The sequence below is a fragment of the Gigantopelta aegis genome, chromosome 10 (genome assembly GCF_016097555.1).
Source record: "Gigantopelta aegis isolate Gae_Host chromosome 10, Gae_host_genome, whole genome shotgun sequence".
NCBI classification, from domain to species: Eukaryota; Metazoa; Mollusca; class Gastropoda; order Neomphalida; family Peltospiridae; genus Gigantopelta; species Gigantopelta aegis.
The window spans coordinates 59866061-59893978 of record NC_054708.1 but is presented as its reverse complement, the minus strand read 5'-3'; the positions used below and the strand labels follow the sequence as shown (position 1 = coordinate 59893978).

Genomic DNA, 27918 nt, shown 5'->3' with positions numbered 1-27918 from the left:
TTTGCAACGATAAGATCACCTCCTCTAAAATTACATAATGCCCATCCTCCTCACGTCATTCATTCATTCATTCATTCATTCATTCATTCATTCATTCATTCATTCATTCATTCATTCATTCATTCATTCATTCATTCATTCATTCATTCATTCATTCATTCATCCATTCCACCGAAGGTACCTCGGTAAGGTGATAGGGGGTGGTAGATAATTGGACACATCTAACGTGGACAACAGCAGCATTATTAATTATTTAATGAAACAGTTCTTCCGAAAGTAGTAGTGAATAGGTTCTTGACGTCACATCCCATGTGTAGGATTGCCGCCATCTTTGTTACATGTGCGTGTGCTGTAGCGAACTTTTTGAAAGACACGCTGGTGCATTGCCATATTTAAAAAAAACAGTTGCTGAGTTTTATCATCTAAATGTAATTACAAAATGCCTACCTATTTCCAGCGTCCAGAAAATGCCCTGAAACGGGCAAATGGTAATGGTGTTATAACGTCTTAAATTGGGGTTGGTTATCAAATTCAATACGTTACAGGAATTTAGTAATAAAAACCTCACCTATTCTGTTGATCAGCTGAATGCTACCCAATAAAGCTCAAATCCAAATGTAACAGTTATTTTTTGTATTTACTATATTAACTTGATTGTGCATTATTATGGTTATAAAGCTTTAGCTGTGTCCACATTGACAAACATTGCCGCCGTTGAAACATATGGAACAGAACAAATTGAAACCAACTGGTCCAAATATTGAATAATTCTGTATTCAAATCGGCAAGACTTAGTTCAGAGAGAGACAAACTATACATAATTTTGCGTAAAATCTGCAACAAATGTTCAGTATTCTGAATTGCAAAATTATAACCAAATATCCATATCTTTATGACAGGGCTAGAGCTTAGAATTTTGTCTCAGCCCACTGACAACAATTTAAAACCTGCATGTACATGATGTAGCAATTAAAAAAAACATTTGAAGCAAATAAATAATACTGAAAGGTTATTTTGCTGTATGTAGACATTTTATATTTACTAATGTTATATACTGGCAGATAATGTACAACAGGCATAAACATTTTGCTGACAGAACGTTTGTACTGTTGGTGTTGGCTCCAAACCTATATCAGTTTATAGGTTGACAACGGGTCCTGTAACAATATATTTTAAAATATATATTTTAAAGAAATTAAGAATTATATTTTACAACTTAAGGTAACACACGTTTCTGTGGTTTTGTTTTTAGAATTTATAGATGTTGACAAAAAGCAGCGAGCTCTTGATGTGCTCTACGATGTCATCAAGAGTAAGAAGCACCGGACATGGCAGAAGATACACGAGCCGATCATGGAGATGTATCTTGAATTGTGCGTCGAACTGCGCAAGAGTCATGTGGCCAAGGAAGGACTGTATCAGTACAAAAACATATGTCAACAGGTACAGAACAGAATGACATCTGTCAAATAGATGTTACAAAATATATTTTATACTGAAAAACATGGGTACCTTTTTTTTGTTAAATTTTATCAGGGCTAGCTCCAGGTTAGAAAATTTTGCCAAATTATCTACTAAACTTCAAAAATTTCAGAAACACTTATGGTATAATATCCGCTCGGTCCCCTCCATTATTATTTTTAGTTAGGGTTGAGGGTTAGGGTTAGGGTTAAGGTTGGGATTAGGGTTGGGGTTATGGCTGTGGTTAGGGCTAGGGTTGGAGTTAAGGTTAGGGTCAGGGTCAGGTGAAGGGGGGACACTTATTTTCTAACAAAATGTAAATTATTACATGAAATTAATTTGCCAAATTAATTTTTTTTTTTTCCAATTGTTTTTGAAATTCGCAATTGGCAAATTTGGCAAGTGCCAGAGCTAGCCCTGTTTATTCCTTTTTTTAAATTGTAAATATATGAAACAAAACTTCATGTCTATTTTGGGTATTGGTTCCAAATACCAGGTTCTGTTGAGGTGGATAATTAGACATCAATTCTAATTGAGAAGATTTGAAAATCTGATTGTTTCAAATTTTAAAAATTAGCAGAAGAGAAAATGTCATCACGGAAGACTACTAAGAGTATATCTTAGTACTAAGTAACTTTAATAAGTTAAATGTCTAATTATAGTTGAAAGCAAACATATTCTCAGTTATGTTTTAGAAAAGCCTGCTGACACAATGCGTCTCCAATAAAACAAAGTTTGTGACAGTAAAGCCGCTTGCAAAGTAAGAAATTAAATAATTCCCATGTCTTCAGTTTTGTGTACAGTATTTCAGTACAGTTCATGTATATAAATTTTACAATATTTATAATTTTCCATTAAAATTTCAAATTGTTGATTGTGTTACAGGTGAACATCCAGTCACTAGTGGAAGTTGTGAGGAAGTACATTTCTTTAGCTGAAGAGAAAACCGACGCAGCTCGGGAACAGTCGCACCAAACAGTTGTTGACATTGATGATCTTGATGTTCCATCTCCTGAAACGTAATCACTTCTTACTATATGCTATCTACGTTTTTTTTCTTTTAATTATTTAATTTGTGTTACTATTTGCTTCCACCTTTTAAATTGTACAAAATAAAATATAATAAATAGCAGTTTAGTTTGTGATTTTATTATTTTTATTTTAACACTCAAATTTTTATTTAATCAAGTTTAATATAATACTTTAGGGTTAGTTTGAAACCAAGAAAGAATTTATTCAATTTCTTTTTCTACAAAAGTAGAAATGGGTTCTTCAACAAAATCCATTTTGACTTTAGTTTAAGTTTTTATTTCATCTAATTTTAATTGGTTAAAACTTCATTAGCTGACGTTTGTTTAAATACTAGAAATGTTCATTTCACGGTGTATTTGGTTAGGAATTTGTGCTAGTGTTTTAGTTTGGTAGCCTAGTGAAAACTGCAAACCCTCTAACCTTGTCTCTAGGGGAGTTTTAGAAAATTTATCAAACACTGCAAAATTAATACTTTTATTATAGTAGAAGTCTATGTATAATGTCATGAGAATATTTGAAAAAAAAAAAAAAATCCCAGCTTCAGAAAATCTATATTTTCTCTGGTTATTGTTCACATGTGCTTGTATCACTGCTTTAAGTTCAACTTTATCGGGGGGGTTGGGGGGGGGGGGGTTGCTTTTGTATTATTATTTTTTGTATTATTTTTTTAAATGAAACTAATGAAATATATTTCACTATTTTACATCAACATGCTGACATCCCGAAAAACTATTAATATTAATCATAAAGTGACCAGCTGTTTAGTTTTGCTAAAAGTACAGTTAGCTTTGTTTACTAGTAAGTAGTTAGTTTTATCAGTTACATTGCTTGTTGTTTACCTATGTACAGCTTGCTGCTGAAGGCTGTTAGTGGAGAAGATGCGCAGGATCGGACCGACCGGGCCATCTTGACGCCATGGGTCAAGTTCCTGTGGGAGTCATATCGACAGTGTCTGGACCTGCTTCGTAACAACTCGCGCGTTGAACGACTCTACCAGGACATTGCACAGCAAGGTTTGCAAATAACAGTCCTTCAGGGCTAGCTCCGGTTGAGCAAAACATTTTGCCAAATTATCTTTAAAAAATGCAAAACCCAGAGTTACTTTCCAACTAAAAAAACAATTATTACATGAAATGTTTCGCCAAATTAAAATAAAATTCGCAATTGGCGAGTGGCAGAGCTAGCCCTGGTCTATGTCTATGCAGTCATATTTATAGTGTTTTGTCTATACAGTCATATTTATAGTATTTTGTCTATACAGTCATATTTATAGTGTTTTGTCTATACGGTCATATTTATAGTGTTTTGTCTATACGGTCATATTTATAGTGTTTTGTAGAGAAGTAGATTTTCTCAGATTACACAATAAGATTCCTGCACGTGTGACATTAATATGTTTTGCTCCCCTGCAATTCTTTTTATGGATCAGTAGAACATTTCTAATTATCTTACAATGTTATTATTGGGAAATTCTTATTTAGTCACATTTCCACTTGTTTTTAGCTTCTGTATTTAAAAACGTTACATTTTAGTTACACTGGTGAATTTTCAAGGTTTTTTTTATTTAAACTTGCTTAAAGTGTTGTTCCAGATTCATGATATTGATGTACTTACCTTGTTTGACACTCAATAGCCAATCTCTATTTTTGTGCTTGGGTGTTGGTAAACATCCATTCATTCATTGTTCCAGATATATTCATCAATTCTTTAAAATGGGATACCTGGTCAGAGCATGGTAAAAACTGATAAATATAAGGAACCTTATTGTTTGAGCACTAATGTGGTTTGATTTATCGTTTTACTATCCAGCACACATCATGCAAGTAGTCACAACTTTTGTCATTATTAATTGTTTAATTTTCAGCTTTCAAATTCTGTTTGAAGTACAGCAGAAAAACTGAATTCAGGAAATTGTGTGATAATGTAAGTATTAAAAAAAAGAAGTTTTATACATTATACTTTTAATTGCATCCATAAATGCCTATGTTAAGTAATTTAGTATTTATCTTAACCAGTAACATTGAATTTCAATTTCAATCACTGAATTGTGCTATGACAGTGTATTCACAATATAAATTGTTTTTTTAAAAACGGTTTTGTTATATTGTAAAAAAAATATTCTTCAAGAGGGATGTAGTTAAATTCAGACTTTTTTATTTTGAAATTAAATCTTGCACTGTTCATGTCATATGTAACATTCGTTCATTGTTGTTGTTGTTTTTTCTGTCCAGCTGCGAACCCATCTCGGTCATGTTCACAAGCACCAACACCAGCAGACTGCGATTAACCTCAACAACCCTGAATCCCAGGCCATGCACCTGGAAACCAGACTTGAACAGCTCAACAATGCCATTAACATGGAACTCTGGCAGGTAGGACATTTGATGAATTCTAATTCTTTAAAATGTCAAATATATTGCCTAAAATCAAATAGTCTTTCTTGTTTGCTTTGAAAGCAATGCCACATGATAGGAGTGTCTCGTACTAGAGTAGCTGAAATTGTTGTTGTCTTGTCAGAATAGGCAATTGTTGTGGCTGTTTTTATATGAGACTCGTATATTGTCTTAATGGTCTGGACATCTTTCTTTTGCTCCTGTTTTCTTCCAAACCATCATGTTATGGGTTTTGATCTTTCTCTCTCTCTCGTTTTTCTTGTACGAGGTCAGGTTAAGTATTCATGAAAAGGGAAAATGATAAAGATATCTTTAAATGATCTGTGAGCTTCTGTTATTTGTGCATGTTAAAAAAGAATACCAATACATTATATAATATTACAGGAAGCTTTCAAGGCTGTTGAGGATATTCATGGTCTAATCAACTTGTCGAAGAAGTCTCCCAAACCTTCGCTGATGGCCAACTACTACCAGAAGCTGGGGCTTGTCTTTTGGAAGTCTGGCAGTTACCTTTTCCACGCCTCAACCCTGCACCGAGTTTTCCACCTCACTCGAGAGCAAAGAAAGAATTTGTCTCATGATGAGCTACAAAAGTAAGATTGAAACCAGTTGATTAGTATCAATAATGTGCTAATGAGATGCAGCAGGTTTTGGTTTTAACTTATTTTTTAGTTTGGATGCGCTGGATTTAAAAAAAACAAAACAATTATGGTATTTAAGACGTCGGCATCGTTCTACCTTTTGTCTGATTACTGGGGCATGTGTCTTCAAGCTACAGAATGGGCCTATGTTAAAAGTTTGTAGTTTAAGAGAATTTTAATTACAAAATAACATTTTACAGAAACTGTTTTCTTTTTCAGGATGGCCTCGCGAGTTTTGTGTGCTACTCTTGCAATTCCTATTCCTGCATCAAGAAATTCTATTGGTCAGTTGTTGGATATGGATGAGAGCAGTATGGAGAAACAGCGCCACCTGGCGACGTTGCTGATGTTACCAGCCCCGCCAACACGCCAGGCTCTCGTGAAGGATCTGGTACATATCAAATATTTAAGCAGCTGTACAATAATTTAAGATGTATTCATAGACTTTGCTATAATAGTGTATATTCCAAAGTTTTGCTCATGAATGCAATTAAGTGTAGAACCAATGATATTAATTTTAAAATAAAATGTTTATTCTCGGATGTTAGAAGGGCAAAAAAAACTTCCTATAACATCTTGATTATTATAATATATATCTTCACAGAATTCTGCATATAAATATATCTACCTGTTAAAATGGATTTTAATTTGAAAAAAGTTATTGTTTTTACCTTTGAAAGGATGTTGAATATTGGTGTGTCATTAAGACTTGGTGGTTGTCATTAACAAATGAACGTAGTTGATCTCCAATGCTTTTTCAGGTGAAGTATAACATTCTGCAGTACGTGAGTCCGGAGCTACAAAACCTCTACAAATGGCTGGAGGTGGAATTCCATCCACTTCGCCTCGTTGCCAGGGTGACGCCATCAATAGAGTTCATCACCAAGAGTGAAGACCTCAGCTGCTATGTTCCTGCTATTGAAGATATCATCATCACCAGAGTTTTGAAACAGGTATTTTGTGTAAAATAGCTGTATCCATCAATTGAAAAAAACACTGCAAAAACACAAGACATTATGGCTACTACCACTACAAGTTCCTAAATAGTTGGTATTTTAAAATAACTTGTGCTCTAATTAATCCTGTTCTTTATTTTATCTTTAAAATAGTAAAATCTGTAATTTGTTCTGAAGAATGTTATATGTATTACAGAGCCAGTTGATTTTTGTTTTAGGTTTCTCAAGTGTACCAAGCTATAGAGATGTCACGCTTGCTCACTTTTGTGCCGTTTGCGTCCCAGTTTCGTGTGGAAAGAATTATTGTGAATGCTGCGAAAACACTGGAGCTTCAGGTATTTGTGGATAGATGGAATAATTAAGGTTTAAGAACTGACAGTGTTAAATTTCACTGATTAAATGTTCAGTATGAGGTAAACACATGCGTGTGTGCTTAAGGCAATAAAACAAGCTAGCATGCAAATTATCAAGTTTGCCATTCATAACTTGAACTTACAATGTATGAATATTTGTTGGGCTTGGTAAGGGACATGTCTTGTTTTAGCAGATCTCTGGAATTCTTGTTTAAGTAGCAAAATACAGACAGTTAATACTATGTATTTTAAAACACTAAAATGGGATAAATGGTTTGAATTCTTACGCTGTTAACATTACAGATTGAATTTTTCGGTATTGCAATATTTTTTGTTCTCTTGGTAAGATTGATCTATGAAAAATGTTTGGTTTTTGTAGGTTCGAATATGCCATAAGACAAAGTCTATCAGTTTTGGTACTAACCTTGGTGTGGCACAGAAGGAGGATGTACCCGAAGGCCCATACATTCAGAGTATGCCCAGTGAGCAGATCAGAAACCAGCTGACATGCATGGCTCACGCACTGCAGCAGGCCATTTCAATCATCGTCCCTAAGGAAGTCAATGTAATTATTCTATTTAGCTCTCTTGTAACTAGTGTTACCAGAAATGTAGTCATAATAGCTGTGATGCATGGTATTGTGGTCTATTAGAATGCGCTGTGCAGCCCAATACCTCTGACTTCAGCACTCGAGGTTTCTGTTAGTGTTACCTCACCCTTAGTCCATATCAGTCTAGATGTCCCTAACAAGCCAAAGTTCCTGCTGGCATAGCTCTCTGGGTCACTGAGACGTACAAGCCCCATCACCACGTCAAGGAATGGACTATGAAGGGGATTAGTGTTACCTATTTAGCTATTGGATTTTCTCCTCTTTTTTTTCTACTATCCATCAAGAATTGAACTGGTACTATAATAATGGTTAGAAGTCTTATTTCAACAAAAATGTATTTTGTATGTTAGAATGTTGCCGTTTAAATAATCAGTCAATGAAGACTTAAATGTTTTCTAATAAAATCAATCAAACCAAATTTCATGGAATACTTATCAGTAAAAAAGCTGGCGTTTTTGTTTGCTGATTTTTGGGGGGATGATAAATAAAAAAATTCATTGATGTAGCCATGACAAACTGTATGCAATTCGTTGAATCTACAAAGTAAAATATTTCTCTTTAAGGAAACCAATGAACTTCGAGCCACGATTGTGAATAAGTACCGCATGACAGGTGATAAGGATCATCAGCGCATCCTGCTGAGACGACAGATTATTGAGGACCGCAAGGAGCAGCTGGAACATATGAATGACCAGAGAGTAGGTTTTTAACATATCATATGCATCAGATAGAGAAATGTTGAATACCCATTGGAGGTACATCACTTGCACACAATCAGCCAGTGTTTCTGATTAACTTGATCGTTTCTATCAACTTTTAATCGGTGCTCACCCTGTGCACTGCCAGATTGGCCAGTTACTAATTTTTATGTAAAGTGGCTACAACATCTTTGCCTAATAAACATTCCTTAAATTAACCACATTTTATAATTTTCAGGGATGTACTCTATATCTCAGAAAATTGGCTAAAGCAAAACATTTTCCAGCATTAGCCCTGATTAATGAACCAAAAGTTAAATGACGCTCATCATAAAAATATATTAGCTATAGTAGATCGAACGGTAGATATTTCATTTAGTAATCTGTAAAAAGATGTTATATGCAATACATATACAGAACTTCACATATGTTGTTTTTACTTCCTATTTATTGTACTAGTTTATTTTTTCGCAACAATATATACCACGGGACCTCATAGCAGTCGAGTGGTCTGTTCTTTTGCAAAATAAACAAGTGCAATAAATGGGAAGCAAAAACAACCTATGTGAAGTTCTGTATTTATTATGTTTTACAAAAAACGTTTTTTAATTTAACGTCATAACAACACTGTTAAATCTAAGATCAAAACTCCTTTCATGGATTTACTAAACGTTCGGAATCATGCTCTGCAACAGCCTTGTGTAATGTTTCAAATATGATGTGACATCATTTGTAAATCGTATATAATGTCTGTAAACAAAAGGTGCCAACTGCAGTAAAAATAAGGGAATTCCCCATTTAAAAATTCCTGTCCAGATCGCACATATGTGCGATATAAAATAAATTTATCACACTATTTCAAAATGTCTTTATCACTATAGTAAGATTCAATAGGTATGTAATAAATTATGTGATGTGTCAAAGTTGTTTTTGTTTTTATATTACTAGGAGAGAGAGGAAAGCCAGCAGGCTGAATCTCAGAAGAAGAAGGCCTACGAAGCAGAAATGGCGAGACTGGAGCGAGAAGCTCTGGAGAGAAAGAAGCAACGTCAGCACCAGGAGCACCAGGAAATAAAACGCAAACATGTCAAGGAGAGGATTGAACAGCTGCGCAAAACTGACATTGGATCTAGGATCTTCAAGGATATCGATGAAGAGGTCTGTCCTGGCCCATTGCTTATGAAACGTTTAGGGCCGAAGTCTGTTTGTGTCTTACATGCATGTAACTAGATACATTTACAATGCTTAAACACCTGTGTTTAAGAAAAACACTTTGTAAATTCGGCCCATAGAGGGTAGACTAATAGAGTCTGAGACTTTAACGTTATAGCAATGCCATAGAAATTGAATGTATACATCGGGTGAATCTAGATTCTAAAGGTGCTGATCCAGAAATAAAAATTGAATCATGTTTGTTTAATGTCTGGTAAAGAGACTTCCAAATGACAGGAAGTGGTGATGGAGGTTTTCTTTAGTTTATTACTGATCTGGTTAGTTTATTGTACAATGTTTTTTATTATGGGAATTTAGACTATGCAGCTCAGTAGTGTATCGCTGAAGTTAGACCTTTATCAATTTTATACAGTTTAGGTTTCCTGATGAGAAATGCTTGTGCAGTATTTGCTAGTTTGTTTGCTAGTGTCAATCTCAAAATATTAGTAGCAATTGGGCCTTAATACCAAATTGAAGTTGGGTCTGTAAATAAAATTGTTTAATTTGCTACTTATTACCTTTTTGTGAAGTGGTGATGATCCTAGGTAGAATTAAATTTCTCAGTGTTACCTCTGCATCAATTGATACTTTATTAACTATAATATCACAAGTTAACATTGTATCTAATATTCAGGGGTGGGAATTCTCCTTGGTTCCGCTGTTTTTCTCTCATGGAAAATTGCGTTTCCTTGCATTTTAATCATCCTTTCCTCCAAAATGTGTCAGATGGCACAGATTTTAACCTTGGGTTTCAAGAATTTTCAGGACCCCTCTAGATTTCCTCTTTTTTTTACAGTTCAGCATCCAATTAAGGTTCAAGCATGCTGTCCTGGGCACACATCTGAGCTATCTGGGCTGTCTGTCCAGGACAGTGGGTTAGTTGTTAGTGAGTGAATTGTGAGAGAGAAGAGGGTGTAGTGGTCTTACACCTACCCACTGAGTTAAAACTCGCTCTGGATGGGAGTTAATACTGGGCTGCGAACCCTGTATCTACCAGCCTTATGTCCGATGGCTTAACCACGACACCGGTACTGTTTCAGGGCTAGCTCTGAATGAGCAAAACTATTTGCCAAATTGTTTATTAAACTTTTTAAAAATGCAGAAATTGTCAGTTATTTTCTAAAAAAATTCAATTATTGCATGAAATTATTCGTCAAACTAAAATAAAATTCGCAATTGGCGAATTTGGTGAGTGCCAGAGCTAGCCCTGTGTTTTGTTAAAACTGAAAACAACAAATCACTGCATCTGCAGTTGGGTTACTTTTTATTCCGAATTGACAAGAATTAGATGTGTTGATTACCATCAATGTTAATGTTGTATGTCTTGTGCAGGAGTTTGCCGAGCTGGATGTCGATGAAATCATGCAGAAACAGGTTGAACAGCTGGAGAAGGAGAAGCGGGAGTTGCAGGAGAGACTGAAGGGACAGGAGAAGAAGGTTGGCATCTTTTCGGTTTTCCATACAATTTCAAACCCTCAGGTGCTTCATGATAACTTTGCACCACTTTCATTTTGTATGCTATATGTCATCTATATTAAATAGACCTTTTCATCTCGCTTGAAAGTATTTTTAACATGCCCATATACCACTACGGTTTCAGGCATGTCTGTCGCGGGCTAAATCTCTGGATAGTCAGTGACTTGGTCCGGGACAGAATCTCGCTTGAGGTGAACATTTTTACTTTTCTTTACCATGCGTGACTTGTATATTTACAGGTGGACTACTTCCAAAGAGCTCGTCGTTTGCTGGAGATCCCACTGCTAGAAAAACAGTTTGAGGAAGATGACATCAGGGCAAGGAAGTTCTGGGATGAGCATGAACTTGAAAGGGTAAGAAAACGATGTTACTAATCAATCCGACACTGTAGATTTCCTTACATACTTGGGGCCCCATTCCACAAAGCGATCTTAGTGCTAAGAGCATAAAGATTGCTTCATGGAATGGGTCCCAACTCTTTACTACCCCAAGAAAGTTTGTTTCTCTCTCTTTAGTCAAAGTGCAACAATTACTGTTTGATTCCTAAAAGCCATAATTTATAATGTGTTTTTGTAGTGTTAAACGTTCCTTTTGTTTTAGTTTTCCCAAAGTGAATTTGCTGGTTTAAAAAATATGTATCTGTGTATACCGGTGATCTCTTAAATGTGTTGGATAATAACTTGAATTTTCCATATAATTTCAAATAGACGATAATAAATCTAGATTTTCTCATTTTGTTATTTCTGACTTTGTTTATGGAGCGAGATTATCGTTAAAAACAAATAACTCTGTAGATCAGATGCTGATTGAGATGATTTGACAAATTAGTTATTTTTGTGGATTTCAGTCATAAAGTATATCTTTTCAGATTGAAACTGTTGAAACAGAACGAGCGTATGCGCTTGTCACTCAAGAGAGGCTGAAACGAATGAAGGAGGACAAGGATGAGTTCATAAACCGTTTACGTGATGCCAGAAAGTCCGAATATGAGGTCAGTAGAGCAGGAATTTTGAACTGTAATTCTTTACAAATTTGGGTGGGATATGTAGGTCAGTGATAGTGCTCACCAGTCTCAGGGTTCATTCGCCTTAGTGGATGTTTTTTTATTTTTATTTTTTTTATTTTTTTTTACCAGCCTCAGACATCACCCTTAATTATACTTTTTTCGTTTTCCAGTGTACCAACCAGTGCCCCATCCCAGGTACATCAAAGGCCTTGATATGTACTGTCCTATCTGTGAAACATATTTCTTTGGTTTTAAAAACAGCATTTCATTTTGTTAATTTCTTGCTCTTATATTTTAGTTGTCTTTATCCTTTTATAAAATGTCCCTGGCATTGTGGTCAATATTTATATATTGCACCTTTCACCAGGGACTAATATTAAATTGTTGGCCGTCTGCATGTCTAGTCTAATTATAAATGGCCTTGACATATGTAAAATCCAACACACATACATATACTAGTATTTATGCATGGTTACAGAGTACAGGTTTGATCATAATCATACATGCCTTTTATGCCTTTGTATTTTCGAGTTTACGTTTACCAGAATTTCAATTTAATAACAATATTTGTCTCGTCTTGTTTGTGTAACTCTTCGTGTTGGCAGATAGAAACCAGTTACCGCAGTTTTAATTAATTCCAGATGTTGCAAAGAAGTAACTACATGACAAATAACCTATAGTTTATATATTCCATCATGTTTTCATAGTGTAACTGTTCTGAGACCTTGTTGTTGTCAGATGGGTAGAGGGTATAAAATTATTCTGTTGTAATTTTAGTGCTCTCGTTGATCCATTTTAGGGGGTTGGGGGCACTGTTCCTTTTTCTCATTTTCCCGCCAGTTTCATGTTTTGTCACACCCTAATACAATGCCTTAGTTTTTACCCACCCAGCTATTTCAAAAGGACAGTTTTTTTCTTTTCACACAATTCTGCAAATTTGACACAAAGGAAACAAGCCTCTTGCCATGTGTTTGTCTAAGTCAATCAAATCCGAAGACAAAAAACAACGGATTATGAATTGATTCTGATTGATTTTATCATTTCATATTGAGAAAATATAAACATGTTAACTTAAGCATATAAGCTCATATATTGGCAATTATCAACAGTTTGATCAAAATTATGTCTTTCTTCCATCATAGTAAAATTTAAATGTATTACTCTCCTGGGTTTAATTATTGGGGGGGGGGGGGGGGGGGGTGTCACCCAGCAAGAACACTGAATTTATAACTTGATTTCTGAGAGGCAAATAGGTGACATGCTTCAAGTTCCTCCATGTTTCATCTGTTTCTCTACTTGAATTTAGAATTTATAAAGATGTTCCCTTAGGTGTTCTGTTATACTAGATAATCTGTGCTTTTGTTTATGTATTTGGTCACATACATCAGAATTTGGTTTAATACTGATACCCATTTGCCCTGAGTGTTGCTAATGTAACTATTGTGTTGCTTTGGTGTCAAGACGGGCATAGAAAAACAAATTGGTCTCCACTTGAAATACCTCGGTAGGTATTGCAAACTAGTAACCAACTGACACATAGTTAAGGATATATTATCCAAATATTTTAAACATTGTGATAAAACATTTAGGTAACCCATTTCCTTTTTGCATAACCCGTTATGTCCACGAAAAAAATATATCCTTAAATTAAAGTGTGAATGAAGAATGTTACGCCCTATTAAGAGTTTTTTATGATATCGTCTTGTCACATTTATTTCTAAACTTGAATTTAGAATTTGTAAGGATATTCCTATATCTTTTTTGTTTATACAATGAAACCCTTCAATCCTGCAACTTAAGAAGACTGGAATTTTCTCAAAACCCGATGTTTTTCATGGTCCCTTTTTAAATATTACAAACCATAACGTCTCTAAACCAGATATCTCTTAAAACAGGAGTTGTTACTTGTTCCTATGGTTGTCTGGTTTAGAGGTTTTTCACTGTACTAGGTCTTTGTTTTTATTTGGTGTGTGTATTTGATAAAATGATTAGGTCAAAGAATTGTTTAATACGGAACCATTTGCCCTGAGTGTTGCTAATGTAACTGATGTGTTACTTTTGTGTCAAGACGGGCATAGAAAAACAATTGGTCTCCACTTGAAATACCTCGGTAGGTATTGCAAACTAGTAACCAAGTGACATATTTATCATTTATTAACTCGAATAAGATTACTATCCAGGTACTAAATGAAAACATTTCACACATGAATACATTTTATTCCTAAATTTTGGATTAAAGATGCATGTAAAACTTCATGGATGTTTGAATATCCAGCTCTTTTATCCTTTATCAAGTTATGTATTCTATCATTTGTCAGTTTTTATTTGCCCTGAGTGTTGCTAATGTAACTGTTGTGTTGCTTTGGTGTCAAGACGGGCGTAGAGAAACAAATTGGTCTCCACTTGAAATACTTCTGTAGGTATTGCAAACTAGTAACCAACTGACACATGTTGTAATTTACAAACTATTTCAACATCATGTTAAAATACTTGAAGTTTCAAATCATGGTTGGCAAATGATTAACATGTTTCTAACATGAATTTAGAATTTCTCGGGATATGTTTTGTTATATTGGAAAAGAGGTTTGTTTATGTATTTATCATATATATTTATGAGATAAGAACTTGGTTTAATAACGATACCCATTTGCCCTGAGTGTTGCTGGTGTAACTGTTGTGTTACTTTGGTGTTTAGACGGGCATAGAGAAACAATTGGTCTCCACTTGATATATCTGTGTAGGTATTGCAAACTAGTAACCAACTGACAAATGTCGTAATTTGAAAACTATTTAACATTGTGATAAAATACTTTCCACTCATGGTTAGTAAATGGTTAACATGTTTAATATGTCTGTTTTTACACATGAATTTAGTCTTTCTTGGGACAAACACATGTTCTGTTATACTAAAAAAGTGTTTTGTTTATGTATTTATGATATTTATTAGATTTATTAGATAAGAACTTGGTTTAATAACGATACCCATTTGCCCTGAGTGTTGCTGGTGTAACTGTTGTGTTACTTTGGTGTCAAGACGGGCATAGAAAAACAATTGGTCTCCACTTGAAATATCTGTGTAGGTATTGCAAACTAGTAACCAGGTGACATATTTCTAAGTAAAAAGTCGAGATATAGCTATTACTTTTCCGCTAGTGGCGTAAGTGTTAAATTTGCATTTAACTCTATATTCCTACATCAGTGAAAGTAAAAAGTAAAAAAAAAAAAAAAAAAAAATGTATACTTAAATTTGAGTTTAATTTTTATTTTATTTATTTTTTAAACATGCATTGAGATGAATATCTGTGAATGCAACTAGTCAGCATCAGATAAGTTTATTGTAGGCGAAGTGGAGTTCTTGTATTTGGTCACATACATCAGAATGTGGTTTAATAATGATACCCATTTGCCCTGAGTGTTGCTAATGTAACTGTTATTACTTTGGTGTCAAGACGGGCATAGAGAAACAAATTGGTCTCCACTTGAAATATCTTGTGTCGGTATTGCAAACTAGTAACCAACTGACACATGTCGTAATTTGAAAACCATTTCAACATTGTGATAAAATACTGTCAAATCATGGTTAGTAAATGGTTAACATGTTTAATATTCCATAGTCACTGATGTTTTTGCACATGAATTTAAGATTTTCTTGGAACAAACACATATTCTGTTATACTAAAAAAGTGTTTTGTTTATGTATTTATCATATTTATGAGATAAGAATTTGGTTTAATAATGATAATCATTTGCCCTGAGTGTTGCTAGCGTAACTGTTGTGTTGCTTTGGTGTCAAGACGGGCATAGAAAAACAATTGGTCTCCACTTGAAATATCTTGGTAGGTATTGCAAACTAGTAACCAAGTGACATATTTATAAGTAAAAAGTCTAGATATAGCTATTACTTTTCCGCTAGTGGCATAAGTGTCAAGTTTGCATTTAACTCTATATTCCAAAACTTTCAGTGAAACTTTTAAAACAAAACAAAATTAATATTAAATAAATGTTTTTAAATGTATACTTAAATTTCAGTTAATTTTAATTTTATTTTTTAAATATGCATTGATATGAATATCTGTAGATGCAATTGGTTAGTGTCACAAATAAGTTTAGGGTAGGCGGCGACATGTTTAATTCTGTGGAGTTCATAGTTTAGGGTAGGCGACGCGTTTAATTCTGTGGAGTTCATAGTTTAGGGTAGGTGACGCGTTTAATTCTGTAGAGTTCATAGTTTAGGGTAGACGACCTGTTTAATTCTGTGGAGTTCATGGTTTAGGGTAGGCGATGCGTTTAATTCTGTGGAGTTCACAGTTTAGGGTAGGTGACGCGTTTAATTCTGTAGAGTTCATAGTTTAGAGTAGGCGATGCGTTTAATTCTGTGGAGTTCATAGTTTAGGGTAGGCGACACGTTTAATTCTGTGGAGTTCATAGTTTAGAGTAGACGATGCGTTTAATTCTGTGGAGTTCATAGTTTAGGGTAGGCGGCGACACATTTAATTCTGTGGAGTTCATAGTTTAGGGTAGACGACCTGTTTAATTCTGTGGAGTTCATAGTTTAGGATAGACGACGTGGTTAATTCTGTGGGGTTCTTGTATTTGGTCACATACTTCATTCAGAATGTGGTTTAATACTGATACCCAGTTGCCCTGAGTGTTGCTAATGTAACTGCTGTGTTACTTTGGTGTCAAGGTGGGCGTAGAGAAACAATTGGTCTCCACTTGAAATATCTGTTTAGGTATTGCAAACTAGTAACCAAGTGACACATGTTGTAATTTGAAAACTGTTTCAACAATGTGATAAAATACTTTCAAATCATAGTTAACACATGAATTTAGAATTTCTTGGGATATGTTTTGTTATATTGGAAAAGAGTTTTGTTTTTGTGTTTATCATATCATATATATTTATGAGTTAAGAATTAGGTTTAATAACGATACCCATTTGCCCTGAGTGTTGCTGGTGTAACTGTTGTGTTGCTTTGGTGTCAAGACGGGCATAGAGAAACAAATTGGTCTCCACTTGAAATACTTCTGTAGGTATTGCAAACTAGTAACCAAGTGACACACATTTATCATTGATTTACAAACTTGCTTTGCAGTCATGGCAGGTAAATCAACATCATGTAACATCTCTACTTATATATATGTTTTTACTCAAGATCTAAGAAGTTAGAATAGATTTTAAAAGATTTTTGGCAAGTATTTTTGTAAATAATGTCATTAACTTGGTGTAACCCTCAAATAGCCACCGATACTTCTGTAAGACCAAAAAACATTTAATATATTAACATGTTGATATCATATAAATTCACATGCTAAGGGGAGCTAAAATTTACTGTCGTTGAACTAGTCTCAAGAAAGTGGTGGGGAAGGGGAGCGAGATTTATAGCTGCCCTTTAACAGCAAGGTCTGCACCACTTAATGCTTTTTTCCGTAGCAGCAGGGCAGTATTGATATGCAGTGATATAATGAAATACATTGCTTTCCTTTTATAATTGGAAATACTTTGGCATGAGTGAACTAAAAAACTAAATTCTATATGTTAATCAACTCATGATTTTTTATTAATTATTCAGACTCATCTGAAAGAGTTTGAACACAAGATTGGCCAAGAGAGGAAGCTTCGGCAGCAAGAACGGAAAGAAATGAGGAAGGAAGAACGCAGAATTAAATGGAGAGAAGACCGTGCTGAAGCAAAACAGAGGGCTAAAGATGAGGCTATGAAGAGAGGTCAGTGGTCATTAAGCGAAAGTGTCACCACTGTTTCCATCTATGTATCACTAATCATAAGGGGTGGGATTTAGCTTAATCGTTGGAGCGATTTGGTCATAGAATCGAACCTCCTCGGTGAGCCTATTGGGTTTTTTCCTACGACTGGTATGTCAAAGACTATGGTATGTGCTGTCCTGTTTAGTAAAGTACATATATTCACAGAAAAAAGTTCCTGTGCATCAAATGCATGTATATAGACAAACAGTTAAATAATACATTTTGAATTATTACAAAATTTAAGTATTCCTGATATTTTAATGACGCACAGGAACCTTTTTCTGTGACTGTTAATGGGAAAATGTAGTAGGTTTCCTCTAAAACTGGAAAGAGTAGCCCATGTAGTGGTGACAGCGGGTTTCCTCTCAAAATCTGTGTGGTCCTTAATCTTATGTCTGACGCCATATAACCGTAAATAAAATCTGTTGAGTGCGTCGTTAAATAAAACATTTCTTTCTTTCTGTTTTGGGAAGATAAATTAACTGCAGAGTTTCAAATAAAATTGAGCAAAATCACGAACAGTATTGTTTCTTGAGCTTAACCTTTAGACTACTGGATTAATTTTTAACAAAAACCACGTTGAGTTGGGTACAAGTTTATAATTTTTACTCACATGTATTCACTTAAATGTTTTATAAATACATGAAATAAAGTTCATATATGAATCGGTAAGTATTATTTTCGTGTCTTTTTTTGTAATTTTTATAATTTTAGATCGGCTAATGGTGATTAAAATTAGGCAAAAAATCGAAAAAGTTGCGTTTACTTACGGGCATTTGTGGCCAGCTGTCCAGTATTTATGTTCATTATTCCCGATAACAGTGGTTTTCTGACCAGAATTTTTTTTAACCTTTAGACTACTGGATTAATTTTTAACAAAAACCACGTTGAGTGGGTACAAGTTTATAATTTTTACTCACATATATTCACTTAAATGTTTTATAAAAACATGAAATAAAGTTCATATATTAATCGGTAAGTATTATTTTCGTGTCTTTTTGTAATTTTTATTATTTTAGATCGGCTAATGGTGATTAAAATTAGGCAAAAAATCGAAAAAGTTGCGCTTACTTACGGGCATTTGTGGCCAGCTGTCCAGTATTTATGTCCATTATTCCCGATAACAGTGGGTTTTTTACCAGAATTTTTTTTTTAAACTGAACTACGATTCATATTGCAATATTTGGTAATTTTCGTTGTTGGTAAAACGATCAAATTTATTATCAAATTAGCTGTCACAATCAGCTATCGATCCCTGAAAATGACTGCGACGTGCCGCCATTGTTGTCAAGCGAAAATACTTGCCGAAAACCACTTTTTGAACTCAAATTTCAAGGTATTTTCAATTGAAAAAATCAAAACAAAAGCCACCATTTTGAAAAAAAATCTTTTTTCTTTAATTATATTTCCGTTTCCGGTGAGTGTCGTGTGCAAAACGGCGGGAAATATGAATTGGGGAATGCACTGTATACAGTGTACAGTATATCGACTGACGTGATGCCGGGCGAGATATCTCGCCTGCAGTACTCAAAAAGTTAAAACTGTTAAGCAGTTGTGATGAATATATTTCCATTTCTTAAAAGTTAAATTTTATTTGTTAAAGCTACTTAGAATTTAATTAGTGGCTGTATTATTTTAATTTTTGTCCAGATTTTGAACTCAAGATAGCATAATTTTTTTTACATAAATTGTAACATTTACAAAGACAACATAAAATGTAATATTTATTGATGCTATTTTCTCCATTAAAACACAGAAAGAGAAGAAAAAGAGCGAATTGAGCGAGAAATGCGAGAGCAGGAAGAGAACGAGTACCAGGAAAAATTGGCAAAGCTTGAACTGCAGGCCGAGAAACAGCGTCAGCGCGAAAGAGAGATAGAGGAACGACAAAGACAGAGACAGGAAGCGCCAGTACAGAGGAGGTAATTTACTGGGCATTTTATTATGTAGTATGTTCTTCTGCTTTTATCAAGCGTGTGATTTTAATGAGTTTTTTTGTGGGTGTTTTTTTAATGTTTTCTAGGTGAGGTAGCCATTTGTGTTTGTAGTCTATTTGTGGTATTTTATTGCTTTGATTCAGTGGTTTACTTGATGTGCAGTTGGTCTAGGATCGATCCCTCTTGGTGGATCCATTGGGCTTCTCATATTAGCCAGTGCTTCACAAATGATATAACAAAGGTAATGGTATGTACTATCCTGTGTGGGATGTTGCATATAATAGATACTGGGGTGGGATCTAGATCTGTCGGTGCTTTGGTGACAGGATAAGAAACCCTAAGTTGAACCATTCTCTGATTGAGGTTTTACTGTCCAACACAGTGCCCCATGACTAGTATATCAAAGGCCATCTTGTCTGAGAAAATGCATTTAAAAGATCTCTTGCTGCTAATGGAAAATGTAGCAGATAATCTCTGGTGCCATTAAACAAAACCAACTATAATAAAAGGTCCCTTTCTGCAAATTGAAAAGAGTTCATCGACAGGCAGCAGTAGATTTCCTCTTTTTACCATATATCCGATTTTACAAAACCATAATTGAAATGTGTTGAATGCATCATCAAATAAAAAATGTTGCTTTCTTATTGCTGTGTACTATACTTTGAAACTCATTTCTGGTTGTTTATGGAATCTGCACATACTTTTTTTAAAGGACTTTTTAACACCAAAGTATGTGATCACGAAGATAATGGAAGTTGAATTTTACCTTAAACTGGAAATAAGTATTAAGTCATCAAAATCAGGCAGATAAAACATGGCTGAAAGTAACAACTGCTATCAACTGGATCGAAACAAGAATCACAATACATTTTATGTAAATAATATAATACACATTTTAGAAATGAGATTATACTGTATTATAATGATGTTAAAAGTTAAAATCTTCATTGAATTGTGTAAGAGTGCAATCTTTATTTCATTACTGCCAAAATATTGGGCCCTAAAATCTTGCCAAAATATTGGGCCCTGAAATATTTGTTTCATTATTGCCAAAATATTGGGCCCTGATTATTCAGGTTAGGGTTAGTATTAGACTTAGGATAAACAATGTTACATTTTGGAATATGTCATATTTTTTTATATAACTTATGACAGAACATTTGCAGGCGGATTAAATGCACTAGGTAATTACACTAAACTGTTACTATCACAGAGACGAAGAACCAAGCCGACCTGATACTTGGCGAAGTAAAGAGCCAGAAGGAGAATCCGACTGGAGGAAAGGTGACGGGGCCGGTGCCGAGAAACCAGCGTGGCGACCGAAACCACGCGAAGGGGGTGGATGGCGGGAACGGGAAAAGGAGAGGGAAAATAGATGGAAGAAAGAACCTGAAGAAGAGTGAGTTTTTTATTGTCATTAGGAGTAGTTCTTAAAAACTAAAAAATGAATTCTGTGCCTAACAATGTGTTGGTTGCAAGTTTTTCAGACCTAAACTTGAATTTATTGTAATATAAAAATAGTGCAAAATAATGCTTGGAAGGGAATATGATGAAAAAAATATCACGTTACATTTTAATAGATATATTTTGCTCGGTTCAATAATGGTATACCGTATATCTTCGCCTGTAAGTCGATCTCGGCTATAAGTAGAGTCCCTAATTTCAAGCCCTGAAAACGTATTTTTTTATTGACCCGTTTATAAGTCGACCCATGAAAAACTACTTATAAATATTGAAACATTTCTTATTTTCAGCACATGAGAACAATAATATTTGAACAAAAGAAAATTATTTTACAAACTTCGGTTTTCACGTTTTGTACATCGCAATATGATCAGACTATTCCAATCAAACTATCATTATTACATAGCATCAAAACGAAATATTCCCTTAGTAGAGAGTGAAAGCTGTTTGACTGTTACTGTATAGTACTGTACAGATGGTTTTGTGCACAGACAACAACTTTATTTATAAACACTGACAACAGATCTACGATAAAACTGAAAGTATCACGTTTTTCCGCCATATTAATACATGTAAGGAGGATAACTCTGGAAAGTACACTGGTTTTTGTACCAAATGATGTGTGTCCCTATTGCTCTAGATAAGTGAACTGCAGAGATCAGTCTATTTTAAGGGAAAGCTCAGTAATATTCATGAAGTTAATCACCGCCAAAACATTGTTTGAACAACCATTAATGCCAGTGACCAGATTTCAAAATAAACTCAGGCAACAGGTAGTTAGTATTGTTTACATTTTTACTATTAGTGATGACTGTTAATTTAACTAAGTGGACTGTTGTCTTGGCATGTGAGTGAGATCGTACACCTTTTCGCATAACCAAAACCGTTCTAATGCCCAAAAAAATAGGTTATAAAAAATAAATGTGTCAAATTAACATATTTGAGTATAAATACATGGCATACTTCAACAATAAAACTTGTAAAATAATCCCCAAAACAGTAATATTTTTTGGTGAATTTTTTTTACCCTCTTATAAGTCGACCCCCCAAGTTATAAAATAATTTTTGGGTGAAAAAAATTCGACTTATAGGCGAAGATATACGGTAAGTAGGCTCACTAAACTCGCCTATTATGTCATTGTCTAAACCTAGCCAAATGAGTACAATATCAAAATGTAGTAATTTAATATTCTATATACTCACTAGTGACTGATAACACTACTATTTCACTGATATTTTCAAGTGTTTCACTCTGTGTTATATAACAATGTCTGGGTTTTTTTTAGTTTGCCCAGAGATGAGGGTAGATGGCGAGACAGAGGCCCACCAAAAGATGACCAGGATGAGAGAGATTTCAGAAGTAAAGCCCCACTGAGGGATGACAGAGATTTCCGTGATAAGGGCCCATCAAGGGATGACAGGGATTTCCGTGATATAGGGCCATCGAGAGATGACAGAGATTTCCGCGATAGGGGCCCACCAAAGGATGACCGAGATTTCCGTGATAAGGGCCCATCAAGGGATGAGAGAGATTTCCGTGATAGGGGCCCATCGAGGGATGACAGAGATTTCCGTGATAGAGACCCACCAAAAGATGACAGAGATTTCCGAGATAGGGGCCCATCAAGAGATGACAGAGATTTCCGTGACAGGGGCCCACCAAGAGATGACAGAGATTTCCGAGATAGAGGCCCAACGAGGGATGACAGAGATTTCAGGGACAGAGGCCCATCAAGAGATGACTTCCATGGACCACCAAGGGGTGATAGAGACTTCCGTGATCGCGGCCCACCAAGAGATGATAGATCTTTCAGAGATAGAGGTCCCCCTAGAGATGACCGATTTGATCGAGGATCCCATGAGGATTCCGATCGCAGGGGATGGAGGGATCATGCCGCATCCCCAAGGGATGGTCAAGGGCCAGCAGCAGGCACGTGGAGAGACCGAGGGGGTGATGACCACAGAGAAGAACGGGGACCACCCGTCCGAGGTGAAAGCTCGTGGAGAGATCGTGGTCAGTCGGCTAGATCAGGTAAACAAATGATTGGAATCGAGATTGTCTCTTCTGCAGTTGTTTGTTTATTATGATGTGTAATTTGTGTTTAAGATATATATGTATTTGTAGAAACACATGCATATTGTTCTTTCCTATTTCATTGCACAAACACACTGGTTTGACTTTGCATATCTCTAATTTTACAGTTCGAGTTTCTTCTATGTTAACGTTTAAGTAAGACCTGTACATTCCAATGTAGCTATTTTGAATTTCAATTGTACATGTGGGTTGAATAGTTGGTAGTTCGTTCTAGTGCCAAAAATAAATTAGTATATAGAACAAATTCAGCTGAGTATTTAAAGATTAAAATGCTAACAATTTACTTTAATTGAGCAATTTTTTTGGACAGCTTTTTTTTCTGTTTTTTGTTTTTACTTGTTTTATTTTTAAATTTGTTTAGGATGTTGGGGAGGGGGAAAGCTGACACTTGTTTTGTGACTGTCTTGTTAGCACATAGTATCTGATTAACCATTCAATTTGAATGTTTTAGCTGATCGCACTCCACCATCTAAAGAGAAAAGACTGGAGAGGCGTAAGTTGTTTTTCACACTACTGTGTTGGGAACACTTACTAAATTGTCTTGTTTAATGAGTACTTCAATAAAGTTTAATAATCATATAATATTTTTACAAGTAAAAGTAATTTTTATGAATGGGCTTATAATATAAGTGTCTTCTGATTGGTAGATAAAAGGCCATATTATAGTGTGTGTGTGTGTGGGGGGGGGGGGGGGGGGGTCTATGGGCGAGTGCAGATCAAACTTCCTGCATTTATTAAAGTTTCCATTTCATATTGTTGGTCTAGAGTGAAATAATTTTCAAATGTCACGCACTTCAGCAAGTGTCATTGTAAATTATTTCATGAGGGACATCTTTAATATGATACAAAATGGTAGTGAGTTTAATATCCAATTTATTACCTGTAATCAGTTTTAATATTCATCCTTGATCTTGTTTGGTTGACGCTCCTGTAAGGCTGTAGTGCACCAATCGACGACGTCAAAGTGTTGGTCTCACTACATGTTCTAGTGGGATGTAACACTTTGATATGTACTAAGGTATTTTTAATCTTATGGGTAATAAAAAATGTCTTTAATCAGGGCTCGAATTTAATGACGGCTGTGCAGCAAATTTCTGTAATGCCCTAGCCCTATGCTCCAATACCCAAAAAATTAAAGTGTCTTGTGGCCAAACTGGCCATGCCTAATTTGGCTTGTTAGTAATTGGTCATCATACTCAAACGGGAACGGGACATCGCCCAGTGGTACAGCACTCACTCGATGCTTCATCCGTTTAGGGTCAGTCATCATTGGTCGGCCCACTGGGCTGTTTCTCGTTCCAACCAGTGCACCACAACTGGTATATCAAAGGCCATGGTGTATGCTATCCTGTCTGTGGGAAGGTGCATATAAAAGATCCTTTGCTACTAATGGAAAAATGTAGTGTGTTTCCTCTCTAAAACTATTCGTGACAAATTACCAAATGTTTGACATTCAATAGCTGATAATAAATCAGTGTGATTTGTAAAAGTTATTCTATTACAAAAATATGAAACTAGCCAACTTATTTGCCAAATTGTAGGCTTTTTAAGTTCCCTATCGGACTTCTTTTTCACAATGCCTCGAAATATGGAACTGAAATTTTGTATATAGCTTTATCATGTAAAGTTATGACCTTTAAACTTGTGAGATAAGAATGTTTTCCGGACTTTTTTTTTTTTCTTTTCTTTTTTTCAGTGCCTCAAGAATTTGGGCTGAAATTTTTCTGTATAGCTTTATCATGCTTTTTCACAGTTATTTCCCTTGAACTTAGGAGGTACGAAAGTTTGTTGGCACTGGTAGGGAACATATATTGCTGTAGTAATACTCTGAGAATGCTTGTTTAAGTAGTTAAATTAGTTGATGTCTTAAAAGTTGTTTTTATCAGAATATCTGTAATTGTTTCAGCTCAAGAGGACGATGGTTGGACAACTGTGAAAAGATAAACATGCCCTCTACAAGAGACAGAACCAGTAGGATTGAAGTACAGATGGACAGACAACTCTTTATTTCTTAATGACTTGTACAGATTACGTTATATACAGATTTATGTTGTGTGCATATTTCTCAATAGTGTGATGCTTTTTGTCTTAATTTTCGGCAGTAAAGGTTAAGTTTGGGAGAGGCGATTTTTTAGTAAATTATTTTCTTTGCTTATTTTGAATTTGAACTTTGTTCATGAGTAACTTATTGTGTTTTTTTGTGATACAGTGTATTTAAATTGTAAACTAAGTATTATGATGTATCCACTGAATATTACTTTTCTATAAAACCAGATGAATCAGTTTCAGTATGTACTGGAATTTAGGAACTTTTTTGCAAATGGTTCCTGTTGATTGACGCAAAATCACAAGAAATTAATATTGACAGTGCAAGTAGTCTAATTATCTTCATAGTAGCAGGCACTTGCTATTGAGGAAAATCATAGGTAAACTGTACCAGAAGTAGTCTGTGGCTACAGTTGCTGACTAGTTTTCTTATTAAAAAAAAATTCTGTATATAATCAGACAGGGAAAATGATAAGGAAAGGAAAGATACATAGAATTATCACAAATAGCAATCGATGTGGTCACAGATTTGTAAAGTGTTTACATCTGGTTGCTTCAGTGTTACAAGGAAAAATTACATGTTAAAGTGTGGGTTTGTAATAAATGTAAACAGTCATGTTCCCAGTACAGATTGTTGATTATTAGTGTACATTTAATTGTTCAGTCCTTTCTAAATAGTTTTAAAGCAATAGTTCAGCCTGTTTCTAATTGTATACACAGTATGTATCTGGTTTCTTCATATTGATGCCTGTAGATGGAAATATAATATTACAACATAATATTGTATGATTTCATATTGCTTGATGACTGGTTTTACGTCTTCTGGTGTAGTCCTTTTAATATGTTCAAAATATTGCAATACATTTCCATTAGTCTTCTGTGTGTATATTTAATTTGAAACCTATATTTTATAAAATACATTCTTATGTATCAAATGAAAAAACCAGGACAATGCTTCAGTTTCTTCTTATCGTAATTGTGAAAAACATGTCTTCAAGTGTTAACAATATTTGCCTTTATTTCCGAATTACAGTTCTAATTGACATACTGCACCAATGTTTTTTTCACTGGAATGTTATTTTCACATTCATTGGTTGAGGATGGGGTGATATTTTTTTCACAACACAATAATCCTCCTCCATTAATCATGGTTGATGACATTTTTCATTTTTATCTTAATTGTAACCAATTATGGTTCTTGCATGCTATATATGGTCATGTGTCTAAGCTATCTTGGCTGTTTTAAGATGATGGATTCGTGAAAGAAAAGTTAGTCTGATGGCTTTACTACATCAGTAACACTGCAAGTTCGGTTGGTTAATGACATTTATTTTTGTTATTATTAACTCTAGCTGTTGGTGATAAAGCTAGAAAAGGCTTTAATATTGTACAACCAGTGTCATGCTTAGTGAAGGGAAGTAGTTTAGGTGGTAATACTTCCATAATGCTTCTTTTTAACACAATTCAGTATTTTTCTGGCCCATTAAATTTATTGTTTATGATACTACTTTGTTGTGCTGTTTTCTGTTCATCAATCAAATTGATTAATCACTACAGTTACAGAATAGAATAAAACCAGTATGCCTATTTTGAAATTCATATTTTTTTTATTGAGTTTGTTGTCGTATTCTAGTTTATTTTACAAATACTGTTGTCTTCAAGCTGCTAATCCTAATTTATAGACAGTAAATTGTTTTAGATTGTTAACAGTGGGTTTTTAAAAAAAACAAAAAACTTTCACATTACAACTTTTTGATTAAATTATCACTAGTGACAAACACAATGTGTTTCTTGTTGCCAAGGCGTTTGTAGCAGCTCAACGTGCATTTTATATGTCACAGAAAAGATATGTACCTTTAAAACTAGTGTCAGCAACTTTCTTTCTTGTATATATACCGGTAAGTAGAAAATTGTATCAGATTATGCATGTATTAGCAAATCAAAAAATAAAATGTGTACAATGATCCTAAATTGCTTTTTCTTTTGTTACTAATTCTTACTGCTGTTGAGAGCTCTGATATTACTTTTGGAAAATATGGAAGAGTGAACCATTTCATTTGTCTGTTCAGATTAGACGATGCAATTTTTCTAATCTTTGCGGACATTTTTTGATATTTTGAACATCGATTACAATAGATACCAGTTATTGCTTGAAATTAGTTCTAACCACATTAACATTTTTTAAATGTTTTTAAAAAGTTTATTGGGATAAAATTAGAGAAAAAGAACAGCATGCCTTTATTTTAATTCCAGTGCTGCATGTATATTGACATTAAAGGAAACATTCTGGGTTTTCCACAGTAATATATCTGTGTGGTGTGTATATTTTGAGCCATGTTTGAGAATTAATAAGTTTCTTTTTCTTTTGAGTTAATTATCATCAATTTCACAAAACATAGTAAGCCTAGTTTTGCACGTAAATCTACGACTAAACCACAATTCTTATTTCGATTGTAGCTCGACAAATATAGTTGCACGCATTTCATTTTCTTTTGTCTTTAAAATACTCCAGCCTCCATAATGATGTCAAACACGTGCAACCGCACAACAGGTATAACTACTAGTAGTAGACAAACTTGAGATGTTTAGTGAAATGGTTCCCCAACACATTAATACTAAAAATTTTGTGCTCTGTTCGTTCGTTCATTCTTAATGCGATAATGTCTTAATTGCGAACCATCTTGCCAGCTTAGGCGTACGGTCTTCCATTTTTAGTAGGAAAGCAGGCTGCTTTTTGCCCGAATAAATAAAAAAGCATGAATTTGGATAACT

The 27918-nt window shown here is 34.6% G+C and overlaps 1 protein-coding gene and 7 non-coding genes across 11 annotated transcripts; all 8 read left to right on the top strand.

Annotated features, from left to right (window-relative positions):
- The first annotated feature begins 324 nt into the window (after positions 1–324).
- Positions 325–27111, top strand: LOC121384773 (eukaryotic translation initiation factor 3 subunit A-like). 4 transcript variants are annotated; one of them, XM_041515348.1, is made up of 22 exons: positions 325–488; positions 1253–1443; positions 2347–2480; positions 3343–3506; positions 4358–4416; positions 4725–4865; positions 5271–5479; positions 5747–5918; positions 6289–6480; positions 6702–6818; positions 7216–7401; positions 8010–8144; positions 9093–9302; positions 10689–10793; positions 11072–11185; positions 11701–11823; positions 17412–17565; positions 19361–19526; positions 20755–20940; positions 22292–22995; positions 23552–23593; positions 25007–27111. In XM_041515348.1, the coding sequence occupies exons 1-22, from the start codon at positions 440–442 to the stop codon at positions 25042–25044; spliced, it is 3591 nt and encodes a 1196-aa protein (XP_041371282.1). In that variant the 5' UTR covers positions 325–439; the 3' UTR covers positions 25045–27111. The 4 variants fall into 4 exon arrangements, with proteins under 4 accessions (XP_041371282.1, XP_041371280.1, XP_041371283.1 ...); XM_041515346.1 differs by having other exon boundaries at positions 22292–23037; XM_041515349.1 differs by lacking the exon at positions 23552–23593.
- LOC121384861 lies at positions 13251–13375 on the top strand. The gene has a single exon (XR_005959478.1). It is a non-coding gene; the product is annotated as a small nucleolar RNA SNORA17 (small nucleolar RNA).
- LOC121384857 lies at positions 13858–13981 on the top strand. Its single transcript, XR_005959474.1, has one exon. It is a non-coding gene; the product is annotated as a small nucleolar RNA SNORA17 (small nucleolar RNA).
- LOC121384855 lies at positions 14163–14287 on the top strand. Its single transcript, XR_005959472.1, has one exon. It is a non-coding gene; the product is annotated as a small nucleolar RNA SNORA17 (small nucleolar RNA).
- Positions 14485–14608, top strand: LOC121384856. Its single transcript, XR_005959473.1, has one exon. It is a non-coding gene; the product is annotated as a small nucleolar RNA SNORA17 (small nucleolar RNA).
- LOC121384859 lies at positions 14824–14947 on the top strand. The gene has a single exon (XR_005959476.1). It is a non-coding gene; the product is annotated as a small nucleolar RNA SNORA17 (small nucleolar RNA).
- LOC121384858 lies at positions 16477–16600 on the top strand. Its single transcript, XR_005959475.1, has one exon. It is a non-coding gene; the product is annotated as a small nucleolar RNA SNORA17 (small nucleolar RNA).
- LOC121384854 lies at positions 16777–16901 on the top strand. Its single transcript, XR_005959471.1, has one exon. It is a non-coding gene; the product is annotated as a small nucleolar RNA SNORA17 (small nucleolar RNA).
- Positions 27112–27918: the final 807 nt, after the last annotated feature.

Bases quoted from the DNA above. Each gene is read 5' to 3' on its own strand.
- LOC121384773 (XM_041515346.1), top strand. From the start codon at position 440: ATGCCTACCTATTTCCAGCGTCCAGAAAATGCCCTGAAACGGGCAAAT. The intron at 11,186-11,700 runs GTAAGAAAACGA...ATATCTTTTCAG, and splicing joins ATGAGCATGAACTTGAAAGG to ATTGAAACTGTTGAAACAGA. The intron at 17,566-19,360 runs GTCAGTGGTCAT...ATTAAAACACAG, and splicing joins AGATGAGGCTATGAAGAGAG to AAAGAGAAGAAAAAGAGCGA.